The sequence below is a fragment of the Euprymna scolopes genome, chromosome 7 (genome assembly GCF_053919585.1).
Source record: "Euprymna scolopes isolate OS-2025 chromosome 7, ASM5391958v1, whole genome shotgun sequence".
In the NCBI taxonomy this organism is placed as follows: Eukaryota; Metazoa; Mollusca; class Cephalopoda; order Sepiida; family Sepiolidae; genus Euprymna; species Euprymna scolopes.
Window position 1 is genome coordinate 173332870 of NC_136488.1, and position 24249 is coordinate 173357118.

The 24249-nt window shown below is 30.4% G+C and overlaps 1 protein-coding gene across 1 annotated transcript; it reads right to left on the minus strand.

The window, feature by feature from the left end:
- Positions 1–8753: 8753 nt before the first annotated feature.
- On the minus strand, positions 8754–23590 carry LOC145280161 (uncharacterized). The gene is made up of 2 exons (XM_080131929.1): positions 23329–23590; positions 8754–11027 (listed from the first exon to the last, which is right to left on the minus strand). Exon 2 carries the CDS (start codon positions 10669–10671, stop codon positions 9586–9588), a length of 1086 nt encoding a protein of 361 aa, XP_079988055.1. The 5' UTR covers positions 10672–11027; positions 23329–23590; the 3' UTR covers positions 8754–9585.
- Between the last annotated feature and the right edge of the window lie 659 nt (positions 23591–24249).

Here is a 24249-nt window from a genome sequence, read left to right on the forward strand (position 1 = left end):
TTCCTCCTTTTTCTCAGATAAATATGAAAAAATTATTATCTCGATTTTCTAGCTACATAGCTGTATAAATTGCATCGCAATGGGGATGGTGTATGATTTATTTCAAGCTGGTCTTTCTGGTATGTGTTCTCAGAACTTTCTGCTACATTTGATGTTCAACTTTTTTACAGATCTTTCATTTGTGATATTTACACACTCCCTTGTGTCGCATTGTAAACTAACCTTCCAGCAGCACCTTACAACTGCATGTCAGGTGGCTCACATTTTCTGTTTCTGTTTTGCACGTGTTGTCGTCATGGGAACCACTCATCTGAAAAGAATCGATTTGTCATCACAGAAATAGAATGCACAACCATACCACTCTATGCAAATAAATCTATAAACTGCATCCCTTTCGAAAGAGAACGCAATAACTGCAAACCTTTTCTGGATATAACTTATAAACAGTATTAAAACAATATTATGAGGTCCACTGCAAACCAATCAATAAAAATGGTAATGCTCATTTTGATTCTCATACAGCAATAAACAGAGGCATTATAATTAAATGTTCTATCGAATACTAATGATCAATTCAAGACTCGCCCATACAATCCCTTACATAATTTAAACTAAAGAGAAAAAAGTTATCTATTTTCACTCACATCGCAAATATGAGAAAATTAACTCAGTTTCCCTTGAATAAAAACACGTCTTGTTTTTCCTAGTGACATCAATACTAACTCTATTAACAAAAATACTAATTATTGATATGTTAGGATTTATCAAATCATGTTTTAATATTGTGAAAGTTGTAAGAGTTGCCTCTATTTTAATGGTTTTATATTCATGATTATTTGCAGTGACAAAGATTTTGAGTAACTTAGAGTTACTTCATTTTGTTTTACTATATCAAGTTTTGATTACATGTACTTTCTCTCTTTTCGTCTCAAAATTGTAAATAAAAGATGTGTCTCTTCATGTCTGTGTGTTGAACGAAAAAATGCTTATGAGTTAATTCCTTTTTGTTGATGTTGGTTGCTTTCTACAATTTGAATTCTATTGAAAATAAATGAAGTATGTTGTATTTGATGAGGTACGTACAAAATAAATAGCTGATGCTCAAAATGTAGAAACATTTTGACCCCTCCTCCACCACTTTACTTAAAAATTCCACAAAAATCAGGAAATAAACCAATTTTAGTGGAATTTTCAGTATTTATCAAATCATGATGACGGAATATAATAAACTATTAATTTTATTTGAATTTTAGTGGAAATAGATTTTGTGTTCAAATAAAAACATCTTTACTAAGGTTATGGATTTCAGTGGTAAAACAAATGAAGGAATTTATTTTTGCCTTTTTTTCTGAAAATAAAGCATTGTAAATTGTAATAATAAAAATAATTCATTTTTTCAGGAACATTACAATCCATATTAACGAAATGGATATAACTCAAAGAAAAATTAATTCCCCGAACTAACGATATTATCATTGAATTCAGCATATTTTATTTAATATTTTCATACAAAGTTTTATTTCCAAAGAATATTTTCTCTTTCTAAAAATTGCGTTTTGGCGTCAGTTTTATATGTAAGGCTATAATATTGTCCTTACATGAATGAACATGTAATTTTCAGTGTAACATAATTTTTATATAATCTTGAAAGATAAAGATAGATTATTTAAAGCAGGAACACATAAAAATAATTAAATTAAGAAATGGTAAAAATTATACAACTGTAGGGAAATACGTGACTTACCTAACTAGCACGTGTGCATAATTCAACAGGTCGGTCGTGGAACGAAATGAAAGAAGAAAGAAACAAAAATGGCTGCCTTATCTCTTTATATGCCTGCAATGTGACCACCCGATATGCAAATGAGATGCTTCTGGTTGGAGATAAAAGAGGGTTGATTTTTTAGAAGGACGTTCATTTTGAAGTTGGATTTCGAAGAAATAAGTTGAATTAGCAGAAGTTCGTTTGGAGTTGAGAGAAGGTGCGTGACGTACACAGAAGTTTGGAAGTTGAAAGTTTGGACAACAGTGTCAACCTTACCCAGGAAATTATTGGTGTAACGGGCAGAAGAAATAACACTCAGGTTATTGAATTATAACAAATATTCACGATAGGAATGTATACATGCACGGATGGGAAAAGAAAAAACAGTTGGTTTTGTAGCCCATCTCTCCTTCTTTCCTTCAACAACATGACGTAATTTTCAGATAGTCTTGTAACTTTTTGACATTTTCGGCTTCTGTAGAACTCATACTAGACGACTTTTAGTTTGTTTTGATTGTGTGAAGCCAAAATCTCTCGCTTTGGGGGGGCTGTTAAGCTATTTTTATACAAACAATGTGTTTTTGTTTTTAATTAATTCAACATCTTAGGACGTTACAAATTATCTTTGAAATAGCCCCAGAAAACTAATATTTATCTTTTTAAGAATTTTTACAATGAATTTATTTAACTTCATAATTTAGTCAGTTTCTGAATGTCGCTGTGAAACATTTTTCATTATAACTTTTTTTCATATGTAAAAATATTTTTTCCTTTTGGAAATTAACTTTAGACCTTAATCTTTCAAATACAATTAAAAGTAATCAAGGGCATACAATAAAAATGATGATAAACCAGCTTTTAAAACTATGTCCCCTTTTCAGTTTTCTGCCTTCAATGCACATGCCTGTATTTGATACATAATTTTCATTATTTACCATCATGACGCAGGTCAAATAAATTAAATAAAGGCAAAATAAATCCATCAACTATAATTGTGGTGAGAGGAATGGTGAATGACATAAACAGTGAATGATAAGATGAATCGAGTGATGTAAATAATTATAAGAACAAAAGATACAAAAATAAAGGAAATGAGAAAAAAATAAAGAGCACTGAATTGCAAAAAACAAAAAAAGAATGAGAAAAAAAGAATGAGAAAAAGAGAAAGGAAGTCGATAATGACATCAAAATGTCTTCTGACATCAACTGACTTTATGAAAATTAGAAAAGCAGGTGTTTGAAGTATTGCTTCTGTTAGTTACAAAACCACTAACATTGAACATATATATTTTATATCTAACTAGCAGCGGTATCCGATGTTTCTTGGGCAATACCAGGCAAAGAGAAGAAACGTAGTTGCGTTTGAACACATCTAAAAACATTGTGTACGTTACAGCGTCCTAAATTCACTTTTGAACAAAAATTCATAAAATTATTAAAACAGTTTAATATAAATTATTTCTTTGATGTGTATGACCTTAGTGTACCATGCTAATTTTTTAAATAGTATTTTCAAATTAAAATCAAGTTTTATGCATAGTAAAAAAATATATATAAAACATCTGCAAACTGCACGCCATTCAGAAGTGCATAAGCACAACAACGTGTGTATGTTTTCAGTGTCCGAAATTCACGTTTCAAAAAACAATAATATCAGAAAAATCTTAACCCTGTTTTAATGCAAAACCTTACCAAAATATAAATTTGTCAAATTATGTTAAAAATAAAAAAATAAATAAATTCTGAGACAACCTGCTAAAACAGTCGGCCACAGCGACACTCATATTATGACATTGCAAATTTATGTACTTAACGTATCCAAGAGGTGAAGTAGTTCACACGTGCGGTAATTTTGAAATCATTCAGAGACGACTTTACATAACTTTTCCTATCAAATTCTGCAGTCGTAGAAAAATGAATATTTTGTTCTAAATTTCATGTATTACACGTTTGAGTCCTTGTCCTTTAAGACAGTACCAGAATTATTCTTATTTGATTTGGATTTCAAAAGTTTTAGCTAGAAACACAAACAAACCCACACACAGACAACTGTCCTTCATAGAATAGATGTACAATGTACATGTTGAATGGATAGTTGTCTAATTTTACATGAAAATATTAAAGTTAAGAATTGTAGAATTACTTTCCTCAAATCCTTCAAATTGAAGATAAATGTATCTAACTCAGTTCTTTAGTGATTTATATGATTAATTTACAGTTTGAATTGTTTTTTTTAACATTTTAAACAGATAAAAAAGTAGTAGTAACAGCAATGTGTCCATTTTAACATCAGACAATGAAAAAGGAAAAGAAAAACATGCCTCTTTGATAAGGAAAAAATTAATTCTCGAAGCACATGTTAAAATGAATAAAATTTACTTTAACAAACACATTGTTATGGTTTTCTATAAACATAAATTGGCTTGACACAAAGACAAGGAAAATGTTAACCTTGTACCGAGTTATCGAAATCAGTGCATGCCTCGTTTATACCTACCCAGGCGAGAAGGAGGTATGGGACTCTCGGAAGTCAATCATCAACACAGAGCCACAATCGTCAGCATAGGTCAGTACATAATAAGTTCCTGTAACCCCAAGCTTATGAAAATTAAAGACCATTATCAGAATCGAGCAAGTAGTACAACATCTATAACACAACTTGCCACTCATTTTGGAAAAGATTGCCTTACAAATGATACTGAGAACCCAAACAAGCCTGCCACTGACATAGCCCAGAAAAGTCGGAAAAAATACACTAGCCAGTTCCATAGTGTTAAAACAGAAGAATGGACCAACCATAAACGGGCAAAATACCTACCGACTGAACTATCCCAAGAATATATTGATAGGGATGGTTCCCTGGACTGGCTCAAAAGAGGATCCCTCCATTACGACCAAGAGAGGTTGATATTGGCTGCACAAGACCAGGGCCTCATGACAAACGCCTTCAAAAAGATGTGTGGTCTAAGCAACAATAATAAATGCAGGTTCTGTAGCACTGAGGTTGAGAGTGTGGGCCACCTGATTTCTGGTTGCAAAGTCCTACTTGGAGACGGTTATTATACAGATCGCCATAACGGAGTTTGCAAATACCTTCACTGGAAGATATGTAAGAAACTCAACATTCAGTGTAGTAAAAACTCCTGGGAACATATACCCGAACAAACAGTTGGGAATGACAACTACACTATTCACTATGACTACATAATCCCTACTGCTACATATCTTGAAAACGCAGCTGTTAAACCAGATATAGTGATTTGGGACAGAGCAAACAAAAAAGCGACCGTAATAGAGGTCAGTGTACCCAATGATACAGGGCTTAACAGAGTTGAGAGGGAAAAGATAACAAAGTATCAAGGACTTATGTATGATATGAAACGAAATTGGAAATTAAAAGACGTTTCAATTATACCAGTCATCATAGGAGCAACTAGGCTTATGAAAAAGAACTTTAAAAAGTACATAGCAAGCATACCCGGTGAACCAAGTGCAAGTGGAATACAAACGATTGCACTGAAAGGGACGGCTAGAATCCTGAAAAGATCTCTTGGTTGGACTCACTAAAATAGGGGTAAATGTCAGACATCTGGTTGGATGTCCCATCCCCTAGAAGAAAAAGTTTAAGAAAAATGAAAAAAAAAGAGATAAACAATACTCTTACCAAAAAATGTTTTTTGCTGTTACTACTATTATTTCAAATTGACATAGCTGCACCATGAGGAATAACCGGATTATTCATTATTTTTTTACACCAGGAAGTCAACTTTAGCATTGGACAATGAAAATTTAAAAAAAAGCTTAACATCTATTTGACAAGGAAAATTTGGATTTTAAAAATCTCAAATTAAAATAAATTTGATTTATTTTTAACATCTTTATGGTTTCTTATAAAAACGAATTACGATTTGAGATAATGTAAAAAAAAAGAGATGAGATTCACAATTCATTCTACAATGAATAATAGAATAATGTGATTGTAATTTTCCATGAACATTTTTCACGCTTGTTCAATGGATTGCAGATGATTTGTACAAGGATAACATTTCCATACATAATATTACTAAAACAGATTTCCTATTTACTGTCACATTTTAGTTGCATTTGTGACTTAATGTGAACTTGTAATTATTTATATTAATGTATTATTTGTATAAAATGTTATTATTGTTTCCAAGTAATTTCACTGCCTTCTAATGAGTCCAGTGTTACTATATCTATGATGCACTAATGCTATACTCTCTAGGATAGATTGCAATACACACCCACACACGTGCATTATTACTTTGGGTTATTCATTGTTTTTGTATATGAGAATATAACAACATACCAAGAAAATCAAAGTCAAATAAAATCTATATACCCTACACTGAAGTATTGCATGATTGAATCAAATTGTTATATACGACATATGAAATATGTTTATAAAAAATGACAATGCAATGTTATGTAAAATAAACAAATAATTATTTGTTTAAAATTAATATTTCAGCGATAGATGCCATCTCCATCATCCATGATTACCATCATGGTGAGGGAAAATAAAGAAAATACATAGCAAATGAATATTGGTTTATTTTTCATATTATTGCGTTGTAATTTGGCTTATGAACGTATTTCATGCATAATATATTTTAAAATTCAAACAACGATTATATCACAGAAAACAACTCTGATTTTCATATCACGTGTGCCAAGCCTATTCTTTCAGCATTAGAAAATATCAACACAGACAAATAATATGCAGACTCTGTACAGACTTTTTGCTCCATTTATACTCATGACAAGGAAAAAAAAAGAAAAAAGTATAAAACCTGAAGGCGTCTATTTCTGAAATATTAAATTTAAATAAATATTAATTTTACATAAAATTGCACTGTAATTGGGCTTATAAATGTATTTCATTTTAAAATTTAAATACAACTCTGCCTTTTATATCATGTGCACCTAGTGTATTCTTCCGGCATTTGAAAATATCAATGCAGTCGAACAACACAGGGTCTCTGTACTAACTTTTTCTTCCATGTACCATCATGGAAAGGGGTCGCAAATTAGTAATCTCTTCCCCCACTTCACAGCACAGAATTATCTGACTACAAAGGTGAAAAAACAACCAATGAACCAAACTGTTAAGATCACTTAATATATACACCTGACTCAGCTGGGGAATTTACATATAGAACTCGTGACAGACTATAAATTGTGCTATCTGAACATGCTCGAGCTTCTAGCCTTGACTTCTGACCAGTTATGAATCTTCAGGTAATTCATTTTGTATTTTTCATTTTTTTTTTAATTTTATTGTTCACTTTCTCTATACAAGGAAAACAATTGAAAAATATATAAAATTCTGAATATCACGTTTACCACCGAAATATCAATTTTAAATATTTATTTTACATAATATTGTGTTGTAATTTGGCTTGCAAACGTATTTCATACATATTATGGTTAAAATTTAAACATGTATATCACGTAAACACAACCCTATTTCATAAGTTATATAAAGTATTGTATAATTAGATTACAAACAGATTATTTTATATATCACTGAAGGATCCTGAACTAAGAAATTAATGTTTTATATGATTGATAACAAGATATCAAAGATTGGAATTAAAGAAAATATTAGGTATTCCCATCAACTAAATAAAAAATAACTCTTATTTGCAATTCAATGTTATTCGTTTTTTTTTTTTGTGTGCAGCTGTATAAAGGAACTAATAGGGTCTACAAATACTACTTGCAAGCAAATGAACTTGTTCACTGTTTTTACATAAGTAAACTACAATTATAACAAAAATTAAGCTTATTATAGCAAAGCATATTCTATGCATTTTTTTTATAAAAGCGTATAAACATGTAAAAAGAAAAAAGCTTAACAGTAATAATGAATTATAATAAAAAAATAATCATCAGCGAGGATTTGTTGAGGAAAGAAGCAAAAACTGTGTCCATTGGAAACGGGAAAATAGTAAAATAATAATAATCAAATAGTGATAATCTGAAATTGTATTTTATTAAATCGTTTTCCTAATGTTACTGGTTATAGTAAGAATATATATAGGAAAATAAATAGTGAAAATTTATTTTATTTGTTTTTATGAGAAAATATTGCTAATAATAAATACGAAACTAAAAAATTAATTAAAATTAAATGATGGAATATTCAGTTCATATGTGTAATCTTTGAATGTATTTGAGAGGAATTATCCCATGGTAACTAAAATGTTTAATCTTTTAATTTATGTTAAAGTGATATGAGAATTTACATGAATTGAGTTAATAAATATATTACAGAATTACTTGTTTAGATATCTTGATAACATTGTGTTCACTTGTACATCTTGTCAAATTAAATAAAAGGTTTCTCTTTAGTGTACTATTATTATAGTATTATTATTATAGTATTACTATAAATTTTGACTTTATAGAAAAATGCTTTTACAAATTGTAATAAGAGTGAGGAGAATCACAGCAATAAGTGCCCTCTGTGGAGAAGCACTATAACCTGAACCAATACAAAACAATACAAAAATAAGATTTGACAAATTTAGGTGCTGTCAGTGTTCGAGGTGGCAGGATAAAAACAAAACGTTTTTGTGGCAGAGTCATTATCTCGTGCACGTTAAGTCATTGTCAGTTGAGAAGAGGTTGAAAAGAAAAAATATGACAGCTGATTGGCGAAGATGTAATCAAGTAATAGAAGAGAATCAGCCAACATTTCACTGCAGGAGAAATGCAAACACAACTTCGACATCGTTTGTTTTGAACTTCCAAGAATTTATGTGCCTAAACTAGGGATTAATTTTAGGGAAAAATATTGCCCGATTACGAAAACAAAAACTATAGGCTATCTTTCATAATTTAAAGGAATATGGTTTCTTTCCAATATGTCAACATTTATTTTCAATTTTCCCATAGTCGATAAAGAAGTCCCATATTGTATAGAGTGAACATATATAAAATTTGAATGAAGACTAAAATGTCAAATTTAAAAATTTATTTTGTTTCTAGTTTGATACATTTGTTTAGAGTATATTCTCTGCAAAATGTTATATTTATCTGAATTTTTCATTTGTGCTATTTTCCCACTTCTGTTATATTTACTGTTGCAACTTTTGCAGTGTCATTTTTACCAGTGCTATTTTCCCTAAATTCGACACAAACGTAAAAATGAAACTTGGCATCAACTAGATTAATAATCTTAAAATGAATACACTTGATTTACGAAGTCCCAAAAATGTCTAAAAATTAAATGAAACAGATTTATAAACAAAATATTGAAAACATTGTTTATAAATAAATAAAAAGTATGTTTTGCATATTTTATATGGTGGTCTTTTGTCCAGTTCCACAATATGAGCAGATGACTTTACAAAATCTTTGTATTTGCATATGTTACCAGCTTAGATTTGCTTAAAAATAAAGTAATACATCTTTTACAAGCATACTGTTTCTCTAGAGTATTTTACCATGTGAATTATTACAACGTTCTAACAAATGTCTGTCAGGTGATGATCTTTTAATTTATCTTTCTGCTAAAATGATAAACTGTACATTTAACCAACATATGAAATTCTGTGTAAAAAAAATTCTTGCAAACCTCAAAAGAATATGGCTTCTTTCAAGTATCAATCCAGACATGTTGATTTAAATTCAATTCGCCATCCTCAAACAATTTAATGCATATTGCAAGCATATAGAGTTTCACAAGTGTGTATTTAAAAAATAAATTAAACTATGTTTCTGTTTTTGCTTTTCTTATCATTTTGTTTTCACTGGGGATGAGTATTCTACTGGATGCCAGATATCTGCCCTTATTTTTCCGCAGTGTGTCTCTTTATATGTTTTGTAAGGGATGATTTCTGTGTAAAGCAAGTGCCACATATTTTACAAGAATATGGTTTCTCTCCAGTGTGAGTTCGTATATGTATATTTAATTGTCCTTTTTCAGAAAAGGATTTACTGCATATTTCACAAGCATATGGCTTCTCACCTGTGTGTCTTCTTAAATGTGTTGTCAAAGTTGATTTTTGTGTAAAGGAAGCCCAACAAACATCACAAGAATATGGCTTCTCTCCAGTATGAATTCGGACGTGCTTATGTAAAGGACCGATCTGTGAAAATGATCGACTGCATATTTCACAAATATATGGTTTTTCCCCAGTGTGTATTCTCATATGTCTGATCAAGATTGAACTATCTGTAAAGAAAATCCCACAAATCTTACAGGGATATGGTTTTTCTCCAGTGTGAGTTCGATAATGTTTATTTAAATGTCCTTGCCCAAGAAACGATTTACTGCATATCTCACAAGTAAATGGTTTTTCACCAGTGTGTATTCTTAAATGTGTTTTCAAATTTGACTTCCGTGTAAAGGAATTCCCACAAACGTCACAAGAATATGGCTTTTCTCCAGTGTGTTTTTTCATATGTGTTGTCAATTGTGACTTTTGTGTAAAGGAAGAGCCACATACCTCACAAGAATATGGCTTGTCTCCAGTGTGTATATTCATATGTCTTGTCAGAGCTGAATTCTGTGTGAAGGAATTTCCACAAACCTTACAAGAATATGGTTTCTCTCCAGTATGAGTTCGGATATGTTGAGCTAAATGTCCTTTGCCTGAAAATGATTTACTACATATTTCACAAACATATGGCCCCTCTCCGGTGTGTATAATCATATGACTAGTCAAGGCTGAATTCTGGGCAAAAGACGCTTCACAAACCTTACAAGAATATGGCTTCTCCTTAGTATGAGTTCGGATATGTTGATTTAAATGTCCTTTATGCGCAAATGATTTAGTGCATATTTCACAAACATGTAACCTCATTCCAGTGTTAGAAAATGTTCTTTCACAGGTATCATCAATTCTGGTCTCCATATTCTTCATTATTGACATTTTTAATAAAATGTAAAAAATAACTGTTTACAGAAAAGGATATATTGTGTATCAATCAATATTTTTTTCATTAGTGTTAATTTATATATTTTAGACACAAACTATTGAATCATGTTCAAAAATATATATGTACGATATGCTGCAGGGTTTTACTATGATGATATTAAGGTGAAACAAATTAGAAAATGAGTAAATCAGTTTTTTATTTAATGTCTTCAAGTAAATTTTAACAATTATTCTTTTAAAAACCACAACTTTCAGAGTATTTTACTTCATTTCATAATTTTCCAGTTGTTTTATTAGAAATCACAATACATTTAAATGTTTGAAAGATTGTACTTTTCCAATGTTAATATCTGTAAACCAAAAGTAAAAAGAAATATAAACAAAAAATATATATCATGATATACAGTTTAAAAATATCAATAAATGTCTGTCATGCTAGAAGACTACTAACACCTCAGAGTATCCTGTACCACTTCAAAGCCACCATTCGCCAATGCATGGAATATTATTGCCACATCTGAAGTAGTGCATCTATCACTAGTCTCTCCCTCTTGGATACGATTCAAAACAGAGTTGTAAATCTAATAGATTCCACTTTATCAACTAAGCTCCAACCCCTGTCTCATCGCCGCAATGTTGCATCTCTGTGCCTCTTTTGCAAATATTTTGATGGAATATGCTCTGATTAACTCGTTGTGATTGTGCCCCTTCAACATACATATCCATGACAAACCAGTTTAGCAACAAAATCATTCCCTTTCACTGTTATGGTCCTTAACTACCAGAAAGCTTACTATTCTAATAATTTCTTCCCTCAAACAGCCAGACTTTGGATTTCTTTTCCTGCTACTCACTTCCCTGACCGTACTGATATACAGAAGTTTAAATGTAACATAAAACAACATTTTGTTAATCTTTCCTAGGCATGGTTCCAAATAGCAGCCCCTTATGTCAAAGTGGTGATATGCCTTGTTATAGGTGAACATGAGTAAAAAACATAAAAATAAACAGGAAATAGGATGTGTCTTAAGAATTGTTCCAGTTATTTTAATTGAATCGTGATTATTTCAATTTTGATTAATTACAAAAAACATCAGATCTTGTTTCTTGTGTTGAATTAATTAAATTTATCTACACCAGAATTGCCCAAATTCTGTTTTTGTGATATTTTAACAGTTTTAATTTCTCATTTCATAAACAGAAGATTTTCATTATACATGACTCCTTGCTATATAATATTTTAAAATATGGATTTTTCTTCGTTTTAATGGAAATTTTGAATTTCCTAAGATATTTACTTAATTGTAATATCGCAGTAATGAACATACCTAAAAATCATGCAAAAGAATTGGGTAGAAATTAGTTAATTTCAGAACTTATTTTTTAATGGCCTTATATCATTTAAAACAAAAAGCTTAAGATAAAGTAAATTTTGTAAAAGTGTTTTTTAATGATTTCAAAATTTTATTCAATGCTGTTTTAAAATAACGACCAGATGATCTTTTGTTCATATTGAAATGATTGCTTTCATCTCATTTCATTAGTCGATTTGAGTTACATGATAATTTCAAATTTTCATTTACAAGCAAACGATAATTATGAATATTTGTCAATTGTCTATTACAGGCAGACGATAATTATGAATATTACAGGCAGACAATAATGATGAATATTTGTCAAATTGTCGATTACAGGAAGACAATAATTATGAATATTTGGGCAGTCTTCTTCAGATGAAGTTTTGTTGTTGAACAATTGAAAACTTATTTTTCATCTCCGTGAATACAGTTTTCTTATGAAAATTGCGTTTACACAAATTATTTAATTATTCTTCTTATTCCCTTACATAAGAATGTTGAGAAGAAATTTAAATATGTATTATTTTACCATACTTTTAAAATATAGAGAAGAAGAGACGAGTGACCTCTTAGTTAAGTAAAATATAATATTCAAGTCATATTTTGGGCTATAAACTATTTTTAGAAGACAAATTCATTTTGTAGGAAAAAATCCAAGAATTACAAAAAGATATGTTAACAGAGAATCTATATTTAATTTTTAAAAATTAAAGACACTTAACACATAGTATATTTTTTTAGGAAGGATCCGAGAATTATAAAAAGGAATTTGTGACGAAAAGTCATTATGTGCAGTTATATTTGCAGAAAACCGAAATAGTAACCATTTTATTCAAAGAAAAGAATTGTGATAATGTCACTATTAAGCAAAGGTTATAAGGTAAATATTCAGATATGTTACTGAAGTCGGCCGAGGAGGGTTGACTGAAAGAGATTTTTTTTTAGCCTGATCTTTCCTAGCCGTGTGGTTGTGTAGATGTAGAAAAAAATGTACTAAATTTAAAAAGGCATACATTTTTTTTGTGAAATATGGAAGGGAGGGATGTTACATGATAAGGGATGTCCCCTTTTCATGCAAGTATAAAAATAGAGAGATTTAGTTAAAATGAAAATGAAATAGAATAGACGAAATTCGAACCTCGTAATTTAGGTTTAGAAATAGATTGCGAGAGAGAATTAGAAAATGGAATGTGAAAAGAAACCATTGTTTAGTTTAGAGATAAAATAGTTTTAAGAAAAGGAATGCAACTATAGGATAATTTAATAAACATGTTTTTAACATATTGAAAATATAGGTTACTGGAAATATAGGTTAAAATTCCTTTTGTAAACAAAGGAAAAAGTTTTGGACACGCATTTCCAGAACACGTGAAAGAAGACACATGTTTTAACATGTGTATGACGTCATGGAAAATGGGAAGTTCTCAATATAGTTAGAAACTTTAGAGTTAAGCAGAGAGAGTCTGAGGATGACAGACGACAGTCTGGAGTCCAGAGATGGGAGTCGAACGTCTGGAAGCGAGACGGTCACCTTTGAAACATAGAATGTAAAACTTTGAATTCCTGACTAAGAAAACCACAACTGGTCGAAGAAGAAATAAACCCATCATGTGTTTTTATAAACGTCATCTTTGTGTTGTAATTCTACCAAAAGGTAAAGTGAAATTGTCATTATATGTCTTATATATCCTGTGTTATAAAATGTCTTCACATACACAATTTCTCTACATCTCATATCTACAATGTGAACACTAAGACTGTCTCAACACTGTCTCCTCACTCTAAGAGCTTCTATTACACTTCTATGAACATTTTATATATATGAATCTCTTCATAACACGAACACAGAATGCAACATCTCTCTTAATAAGAGACTCTAAGAATCACTTTTAATAAGACTTCCTAACAAATAACAATAACAACAATACCAATAACAACAACAAGAATAAGAACAATAATAATAATAATAAAAATGAAACCTATATATAACAAATACAATTTGGAGCCGTAAGCGACCAGACCACCCAGCAAGGGTGGGTTTAAAAAAAAAAAAAACTTTGGTTACCACGGAAAAAAAAAAAAGAAACACAACGTTTTAAAAGGGTCCAAGATAATTAAAAAAATAAATAAATAATACCATGAAAAAAAAAATTACACGATCACAGAAATGCAAACAAAAAGAAAAGAAAAAAATTTGAACGCACACAGAAAACTAAAGTTTACAAGAAAATATTAAAAAAGAAAAAAAAAGGCCGATATGCCGTAATGAATGATAAAAGAGATACGGTTAGTTCAAAAAAACAACCCACAAATATTTCCTTCATAAATAAAATAAAAACAAGAGAAAAATTGTTGAATTCGGATAATATGTTTTGAAATATACGGCCGCAAACAAATAGAAAATAGGACAGTGTGTCATTCATAAGAATGTGTGTTAATGTCTGAATTGTTTAGGGTTAAACTGTCAATCATAATAAATAACAATTTAGTTTCAAAAGTCGAAAGTACATTTAAAATTCTCGAGTATTAAAATAAATAAATAAAACAGAATACACTATAGCAAAAAAGAAGGATGCAGAAATGAAAATCAAATTTATGCATTGTGAATATTTTCGGCTTTTTAATGTGTTTTAATTGTTCTGGTCTTTGAAAAAGGGACAATTTTTTGTTTTGTGTTAACAGACTTTTGAAATGTATAATGTAACGAATTTTTATTTTATTTTTTTTTGTTTCGTTGCAAAATGTTTAAATGTATTAAGGTATTTTCTTTTGAAAATGTGTTGATGTTGAACAATATTGTAAATTTGTACTTAATGTAAATGTTATTGTTTTCACAGCAGGAATTCAAAGTCATTAGTAAATATACATTAGATTTAAACAGTCTAGGAGAAAATAAAACTAGTTAAGACGTATGGTTGGCTTACAGATTCAGTTAGAATTTTAGAAGGGGGACAAGAATTAAAATTACGTAAACGGGTATTTAGAGAGTTTTTAGATGTGATAAGCCGTAAGAAAGATGTTTTTTTTAGCATTTTGTTTTTGTTTTTTGTTTTTTAGAGATCCTATAATTTTTTTCCAAGAAAAGTGACTTAGTAGGGATTGATAAGCACAAGATGTGCCCCTATTTGAAAAATTTGGGAACCTGTGTTAATTAAGTGCTTAAAATAATCTGGTCACACGTAACGACTCCAAGCAAGACTTGGCTTAATTAATAAACAGGCGTTGGAAAGAATACGAAAATTCTTAAGGGGACCAGTAAACCAATGATAGGTAGCCCCGAGGCAATTACATATAGCTTAATGAGGTGAGAGACAGGCAAAAATATACCATAGATTACGTCAGAAAGATATAACCTTGTATTTTTTTTAGAGAGGCATAAATGTGGGATATATCTGCTGGATCTTGGAAGCTCTGGTGAGAGAAAAGAAAAATCACAAAAAAAAAAATAAAACATTATCCGAATTCAACAATTTTTCTCTTGTTTTTATTTTATTTATGAAGGAAATATTCGTGGGTTGTTTTTTTGAACTGACCATATCTCTTTTATCATTCATTACCGCATATCAGCCTTTTTTTTTTCTTTTTTAATATTTTCTTGTAAACTTTAGTTTTCTGTGTGCGCGTGTGTTCAAATTTGTTTTTTCTTCTTGTTCGTATTTCTGTGATCGTGTAATTTTTTTTTCCGTAGTATTATTTATTTATTTTTTTTTTTAATTATCTTGGACCCTTTTAAAACGTTGAGTTTGTTTTTTTTCCCATGGTAACCAAAGTTTTTTGTTTTTTTTAAAACCCACCCTTGCTGGGTGGTCTGGTCGCTTACGGCTCCAAATTGTATTTGTTATATATAGGTTTCATTTTTATTATTATTATTGTTCTTATTCTTTTGTTATTGGGACTTATTAAAAGTGAGTCTTAGAGTCTTAGAGAGTCTTATTAAGAGAGATGTTACGTTCTGTGTTCGTGTTATGAAGAGATTCATATATATAAAATGTTCATACTTAGAAGTGTAATAGAAGCTCTTAGAGTGAGGAGACAGTGTTGAGATAGTCTTAGTATTCACATTGTAGATATGAGATGTAGAGAAATTGTGTATGTGAAGACATTTTATAACACAGGATATATAAGACATATAATGACAATTTCACTTTACCTTTTGGTAGAATTACAACACAAAGATGACGTTTATAAAAACACATGATGGGTTTATTTCTTCTTCGACCAGTTGTGGTTTTCTTAGTCAGGAATTCAAAGTTTTACATTCTATGTTTCAAAGGTGACCGTCTCGCTTCCAGACGTTCGACTCCCATCTCTGGACTCCAGACTGTCGTCTGTCATCCTCAGACTCTCTCTGCTTAACTCTAAAGTTTCTAACTATATTGAGAACTTCCCATTTTCCATGACGTCATACACATGTTAAAACATGTGTCTTCTTTCACGTGTTCTGGAAATGCGTGTCCAAAACTTTTTCCTTTGTTTACAAAAGGAATTTTAATCTATATTTCCAGTAACCTATATTTCCAATATGTTAAAAACATGTTTATTAAATTATCCTATAGTTGCATTCCTTTTCTTAAAACTATTTTATCTCTAAGCTAAACAATGGTTTGTTTTCACATTCCATTTTCTAATTCTCTCTCGCAATCTATTTCTAAACCTAAATTACGAGGTTCGAATTTCGTCTATTCTATTTCATTTTCATTTTAACTAAATCTCTCTATTTTTATACTTGCATGAAAAGGGGACATCCCTTATCATGTAACATTACAACAGAACACTGACCACTCTAATTTATTTTTTTTAGGGGTAATCAAGGTCATTGACAATGAATCTTATTCTCAAACCGGGGGCAAATTTACCGTTTGCATGGTACTAACCCCTGAACCCACAAACTACTTTCTGCCATTTTACAGCTTCCTTTTACAATGTGCATGTGTACACGGCAGAATAAACGACGGCTTGCTTCACCTAGCTCACTGCCTTCTCACATGGCGTATCAATCTTCTATGGAAAATGTAAAATTAGACGAAAAAGAAATAAAGCAAGAAAAGAAAAGCACACCAAGTTTGGGGGGGGGTATAATTTAATCTTTTTTTTTTTCCAGAACATAGAATTTTCTAATTTTCAAAAATGCATTATAGCACTTTTTTGGTGGAAAATTTAAAATTAGCTGAAAATAAATAAAACAAGGAAAGGAAAGCACTCGAAGTTGGGGAGAGAGGGTGGGTAATTTAATTGTTTGTTTTTTTTCTTGAACATAGGATCTTCAAATTTTCAAAAAGTAACGCACCAACATTTAACAATTAGAACACCATTTAACATTTTTCGAAGATTTTACTATTTACATTGCAGATGCGAGCGGGGCAGGGGTGTGCGCACACCCCACCCGCTCATGCCCCCAATGTAAACAGTAAAATCTTCGAAAAATGTTAAATGGTGTTCTAATTGGTAAATGTCGGTGCGTTTCTTACGGAAAAACTTATGTGGCTTAATAGGTGCTTCTGCAGTCTATTAAGCCACATAGGTTCTATAATTGAATCCCCCTCCCTCAAAAAAAGGAACGAAAAACATAAAAATGTTTGGTGCTTATGTTTTTGTAAACCGCATTAAAAACTACATGAGACAAAAAAAAAATTAATGGTGCCCCAATTTGTTGTACTTTTCTTTAATTGTGTTAAGGAAGAGAGAGAGGAAGAGAAAGAAAGAGAGGAAGAGGTGAGTTATAGTGTAGACACGTTGACCGGAAGTCAAGATCAGCTGATTGGATTGCGTGCGAGTCATGTGATCAGGTTAGTGGAATCGTTGAGATTTGATTTGGACTCAGAAGACAACGGACGGCTTCCGGTTGTCTCCTCCTCTTCACTGGGGGGGGGGGAACGAACGCTGACGTGTGTAGAAGAAGAACCCACACAGGCCGATTTCACTTTCCACCTTCTGCAAGACATCTGGGAAAAGTGAAATAAACTATAGAACCGATTTCTTGTCTTGGTGTGAAATAAATCTTCGTCCCCCAAAACAGGTATCAAGTCTCCCTCCAGGACGAGAAATTCCAGATGGTCCAACATCGAAGAAGCAGAGGTAGGTTCTGAAAATACATGTCACTCACACACGATTCCCTTTATGATACAACATAAATATATAATATAACACGTCATCTCTTCTAATCCATTATTAGAGATGATACAACAAACACTCATATCCTTTATTATAGAGACAATACAACAAACACTAACAATCTTTTATAAATAGACAATATAACAATTGTAAGTCCTTAAAAAATGTCAGTCCGTAATTTTTTCCACTCAAAAAGTGCTATAATGTACTTTTTGAAAATTTGAAAATTCTATGTTCCAGGAAAAAAAATAATTAAATTACCCCCTCCTTCCCAACTTGGAGTGATTTCCTTTTCTTTTTTATTTCTTTTTCAGCTAATTTAATATTTCCACGGAAGATTGGTACGCCATGTTAGAAGACAGTTTGCTAGGTGAAGCAAGCAGTCTTTTATGCTGCTGCGCGCGTAGCGTAAACAGAAGCTGTAAAATGGCGGAGGTAGTTCATAGGTTCAGGGGTTAATACAATGCAAACGGTAAATTTGCTCCTGGTGTGAGTATCAGATTCATTGTCAGCGACCTCGATTACCTCTAAAAAAACAAATTAGAGTGGTCGGTGTTCTGGTGTAATGTATCTGAATATTTACCGGTTATATTAAAAAGAAAATCCAAAAGTATCATATTTATTGATAATATCAAAAAATATTCTGAATATTTTATATTTTAGTCAGAGAGACTAATTATTTAAATGTGTCATTGAATTCAAATTTGTTTACCCAAAGAATAAATGAATAAAAAGAAAAACAAATATAAGCTTTTGTATATGCAATTTAACGTCTGCATAGCAGAAATGTTTATTTCTTTACTAAAGAAAAGAAAAGTTATTTTAAAATATTTATATGATATTGTTAGGTTAGGATAAAAATATTTTTATTTTCAGGGTATAAAGTAAGAAGAAACAAGAAGGAAACAGAAGAAATGCATGAAACCCAGATCTGCCCAAGATTCCAAGTAACCCTTTCAAGTAAGAACTGTTTTCTTGAATTTGTCTGTAGTCCTACAAGATTTCCATAAAAAAAAAAATGAACTGTTTCATTGAATTTTTGTTCCCCAGTCATGCAAGGTTTCCTACAAAAAAAAATTCTTTTCAAAAATACATATAGTCTGCCAATGAGAACTTCTGAACAAATTTTATATAAAAAACACACAACAATTTTCTCTTCAAAAATTATGTTATTGTAAAGTTTTAATCGTGAGTATTATGTTAGGTTTTTTTCTTTTTTTTTCAAATGACATAGAAACAAGTATGTATTGTCAATCCTTTTTTTTCTTATTTTTAAATAAATTTTTAATTCTTTTAATGTACAAGCTATTTTGTCATTCATTTAAAATTATCATAAAGAAAAGAGCATATAGACAGGCAGGTCTTATCGCTGTTTTAGAACAAATATTTTTTCATTATTATTGAAAAGTTTTTTAAGATAATTGGCGAAAATTAAATTTTGCTAAATTGGCTAAAGATTTAGTTTTCATAAAAGAATTACCTTGCTTTTGTTACGATTCAAACATATCAGTTTCATTTTTTTTCTTTGCAAAAGTGAATTTTTGCTAAGCTAATTGTCTTTGAAAACTAGTTTCATCAATAATTAATTGCTACCTTATCGTTTTTCATAATTTTTGGATATGTCAATTACTATGACATGACAATTGAGTATCATTGGTTTTACTTGAAATTCAATATTTCGATTGTTGAATTTCACTACAAAGTGCTTGCTAAGATAGAGTCGATATATCGATTTTTATATGTACATGCAACAGGAATAGCCGATGTTCAAAATGTATAAACATTTTGGAGTCCCCTCTTTACTTAAAAATTCACCAAAAATCAAGAATTTTACCAATTTTACTGAAATTTGTAAATAATGATTTCAGAATATAATTGATCCATTATTTTTATTTGAATCTTAGTGGAAATTTATTATGAATTATTGCTTTTACAAAAAAAAATTTTTTTTTTTCAGTAGTAAAAAAATATGAATATATTTTTGCTTTTTTAAGAAACTAAAGCAGCGTTAATCGTCACAATAAAAAACTTTTTTTAGGAATATTACAAAAAAAAATCTGTATTAACGAAATCGATTTAACTCGAAGAAAAAATAAATGCCTTGAACTAACGATATTATCATTGAATTAAGCATTTTTAATATTTTCACAAAAAAAACCCTCTATTTTTAGGATTATGTTTTTAGCATACTTTTTATATGTAAGATTTTAATATTTTCCTTGCAAGAACGAACGTGTAATCTTTAGTGTAAAATAATTTTTATATAATCTTGAAAAAGAAAAAAAAATGAAAACATTTAAAAGCGAGAATACACAAAATTAATTAAATAAAAAAAATAGCAAAAATATTACAAACCTTCACGATAGAAATTTACGGATGCACTGCTGGGTAAAAAAGAAAACCAATGGTTTTGCACCCCAACAAGAGTACTTACTAAATTGTCATGTCGAAAATAGTAGTATATCCAAAAATTACGAAAATTAATTTAGTAGAACAACTGTTATTAAGTTTTTTAATAAAAGTAAAAAAACAGTGCCGGGAAAACTCATCCCGGGAAAACTCGTCTCGGGAAAACTCGTCTCGGGAAAACTCGTCTCGGGAAAACTCGTCTCGGGAAAACTCGTCCCCTTTCGCTAGGTAGGAAAACTGGTCCCGTATTGAATAAATGTCGATTGAAAACACATTTTATGATCGTTCTTGAAAGAGATATTGTTTTTTTAAATAAACTATAGCCCCCCCCCCATAATATTTTTAAAAATATTTTTACTTGTTTAATGTTTTTTTTTGTGTTTTTAATAAAAGCGTATGTTCATAAACGAGACCGCATATTTTTTTTTATATTAATATAAAAAGAATTTACTTATATACTGTTGTTTATAAAAGGGTAAAATCGATTTTTCTACCTCGCCGACTATGTTGTTTATTTAATTTATTTGGAATCGTTTATTTAGTAAAGAAAAAAAAACAGAAAACAAACAAAAAACATGTCGGTCGAGTGTTACGGGAGAACGAGAAATAATGCTTAGGGGGTCTTGATAATCGCTAAAAAATAGAAAATTAAAGAAATTACTGAGGGAGATTGTTGTTTTAAAAAGAAAATAATAAATTTTAATATTTTTTTAAATATAAGTTAGAGAGAGAGGGGGGGATAAAACCTATATCTCCCTTCGAAAAGCAACCAACAAAAAATGAAATTAAAAAGATTCTTGATAAACGATAGCGGAGTTTTCAATAAAATTGATTAATAAATTTATTTAGTGATTACTTTCTCTCTTAATGATTGATTTTAGAATTTTGAAGTAAAAATTAAAAAAATTAAAAATGAGTTAACGAGAGATTGTTAGCACATGGCATCTCTCGCGCCAAAAAAATATTTCGCTTTTAATTCATTAATTAATTTTTGCAAAATTTGACAGGACGACAATAAATGTTGATAATTGATAGAATTATAATTTTAAATAACGCATGAGTGCATTTGGTATGACAGAAAACAAAAACATAACAACAAAAAACTATCATAATTAAAAAACAAAACCAAAAGCGTAACGAAGAATCGAATCGCTCCCTGTTTTTTAATTTTGGGGTTTTGTTTTTTTTTATTGTTTTTATGACTCCAAAAAACATCGTTAAAATAAGAACAAAAAAAAAATTTGTAATTAACTTTGTATGAACATAATAAACGCTTTAAAATAAGTTAAACCACTAAGAACTTAGCCAGTTAGGTAGAAAACGGACACTTAGAAAATCGATTTTATTTAAAAAAAAAAAAAAAAAAACATTAAACAAGTAAAAATATTTTTTTAAAAATATTGGGGGGGGGGCTATAGTTTATTTTAAAAAACAATATCTCCTTCAAGAACGATCATAAAATGTGTTTTCAATCGATATTTATTCAATAAGGGACCAGTTTTCCTACCTAGCGAAAGGGGACGAGTTTTCCCGAGACGAGTTTTCCGGAGACGAGTTTTCCCGGGACGAGTTTTCCTAAATTCGTCTAAAACAGTACGTCAGTCATTAAAGTGGCAAAACGGGGGATAAGTATATTCTCTGTATTCGCAACCTTCAAGGTGCTCTCATTTACGGAACATGCATCCCCCCACCCGAATTTTCCTAAAAATTATTTTAACTGATAAATACAGTATTTCTACTCGATGAATTTTAATATTTTTTTTATACATTACTATTTTTGACATGACAATTAAAAAAAAAAAAAAAGATACTCGATCCGTCAACTCCATCTTAATAAGCATCCGCTATAATAACGAAGAAGCATAAAAATGATTTGATCGTTGCCACTTATCTGTTGATATTAACATCTTGCATGAATCCGACATATTTTGTTCCTATCACAAACAATAATGAGAGGGAATAAAAAATGCAATATATTATTTAAATAATAAAACACCTTAATATTTTAATTTGGGACTTCTTCAATCCTTTTTTCTCTTCAATCATTTTTTTAATTATTATATTTAATAAAGTATAATATATACTATACGCTGAAGTATTCTGAGATTAATACGAATAAAAAAAGGTATTTTTTCAAACATAATAATACTGACTTTTATAAAGCTATAGATGTCATACAAACTCTTGCACTTTTAATTTTCATTTTTTTTTTTCTGATAAAAAACATGGGTTTGTATTACAATCCACAGAGGCAAGAAAAAGTTGTTTAAAAACTAATATATAACAAATAAGTGTTATCAAAGGCAAGATAAGTTACTTTTCTACCTAATTGGATAAGTTTTTAGTGTTTTTCTTTAATGTAAAATGTTTTTTGGGTTCAAAAAACGAGTAATGTTGAACACTATGGCCGCCAACATTTATTGGGTGGGTTTCTTCCACCATTTTGTTTTATTTCTTATTTTGAAGTGATTATCGAGTCTTCAAAGACATCGCGGACATCTTTTCTTGTTCTCCGGCAGCGTTCAACATCACTTGTTTTTCGAACCGAATAAATATTTTACATTAGATAAAAACACTAAAAACATTTAGTTAAGTAGAAAAGTAACTTATATTGTTTTTGATAACACTTATTTGTTATACATTTGTGTTTTGACAACTTGTTCGTACCTCTGTGTACCCAATGTGCAATTTTTCTAGGAAGTATATTTCATTCGTGTATGAAATTTAGTTTATAAAATCGAGCAAAAACAAATTAGAGGGAATTAATACTTACTCTTCGTCAAATCTTGTTATATACAATTTCTCGTCTTTAAAGAAGAATAAGATAAAGAATGATTTGTAAACTTAAAACTTTGTGGCAAATCGTCTAATAAATAAAGCGTTTTGAAAATATGACATTCTCTAATGGAAACAGATTTCGAATTATCCTTCACTTAATGGCTCCTGCTAAAATAAAGAAAAAAAAAAGAGGGAGGGGCAGTTGAGAGTGGGAGTAATAGTAGACTTCTTATGGTGATAGCAGCACTGCAGTAGTAATAATTTTGTTGAGAGAGAGAGAGAGAAAGAGAGAGAGAGAGAGAGAGAGTGGAGGGAATACATTCGTATTTCACGTAATCCAGGCAAAGGATACACTTGTATATACAATGGTTATTTAAAAAAAATATTTAAATAACAAAAGAATACCAGGTATTGATCGAAACTAATATTGACGTCACTATAAATAATTTATATAATTATAGAACTCAGATCAGCTTGCTTTCCTGGGCGTTTAAATCGTCTATCCGGTTTGTGACTTCCGGTTTCAAAAACTTCGTCTGCTCACCTATTTCATAGCCGCTCTGTCTTACGCCCTATACTAAAAGCCACTGCTGCTATTCAAAGCAGACACAAGGTGAACAATATTTTTTTTTTGTTATTGTTTTCACTTATCTTAACGTGTTTTCTTTACAAATAAATCCCCTGACCGTATTTCAATTATAGTACTAAAAAAAACTTCAACCAGAACTTGCGCCCATACTTACAAAACTGTTTAAACGTTGTCTTAAGGAGGATTGCTTCCCATCACCCTGGAAAATCTCATCAGTATGCCCTGCATTTAAGCATTCAGGTGATCGCTCATCTCCCTCTCAGTACAGGCCAATGTCCCCTGTGCATCATGAGTAAGTTGCTGGAATCGGTGTTAAATAGAGAAGTA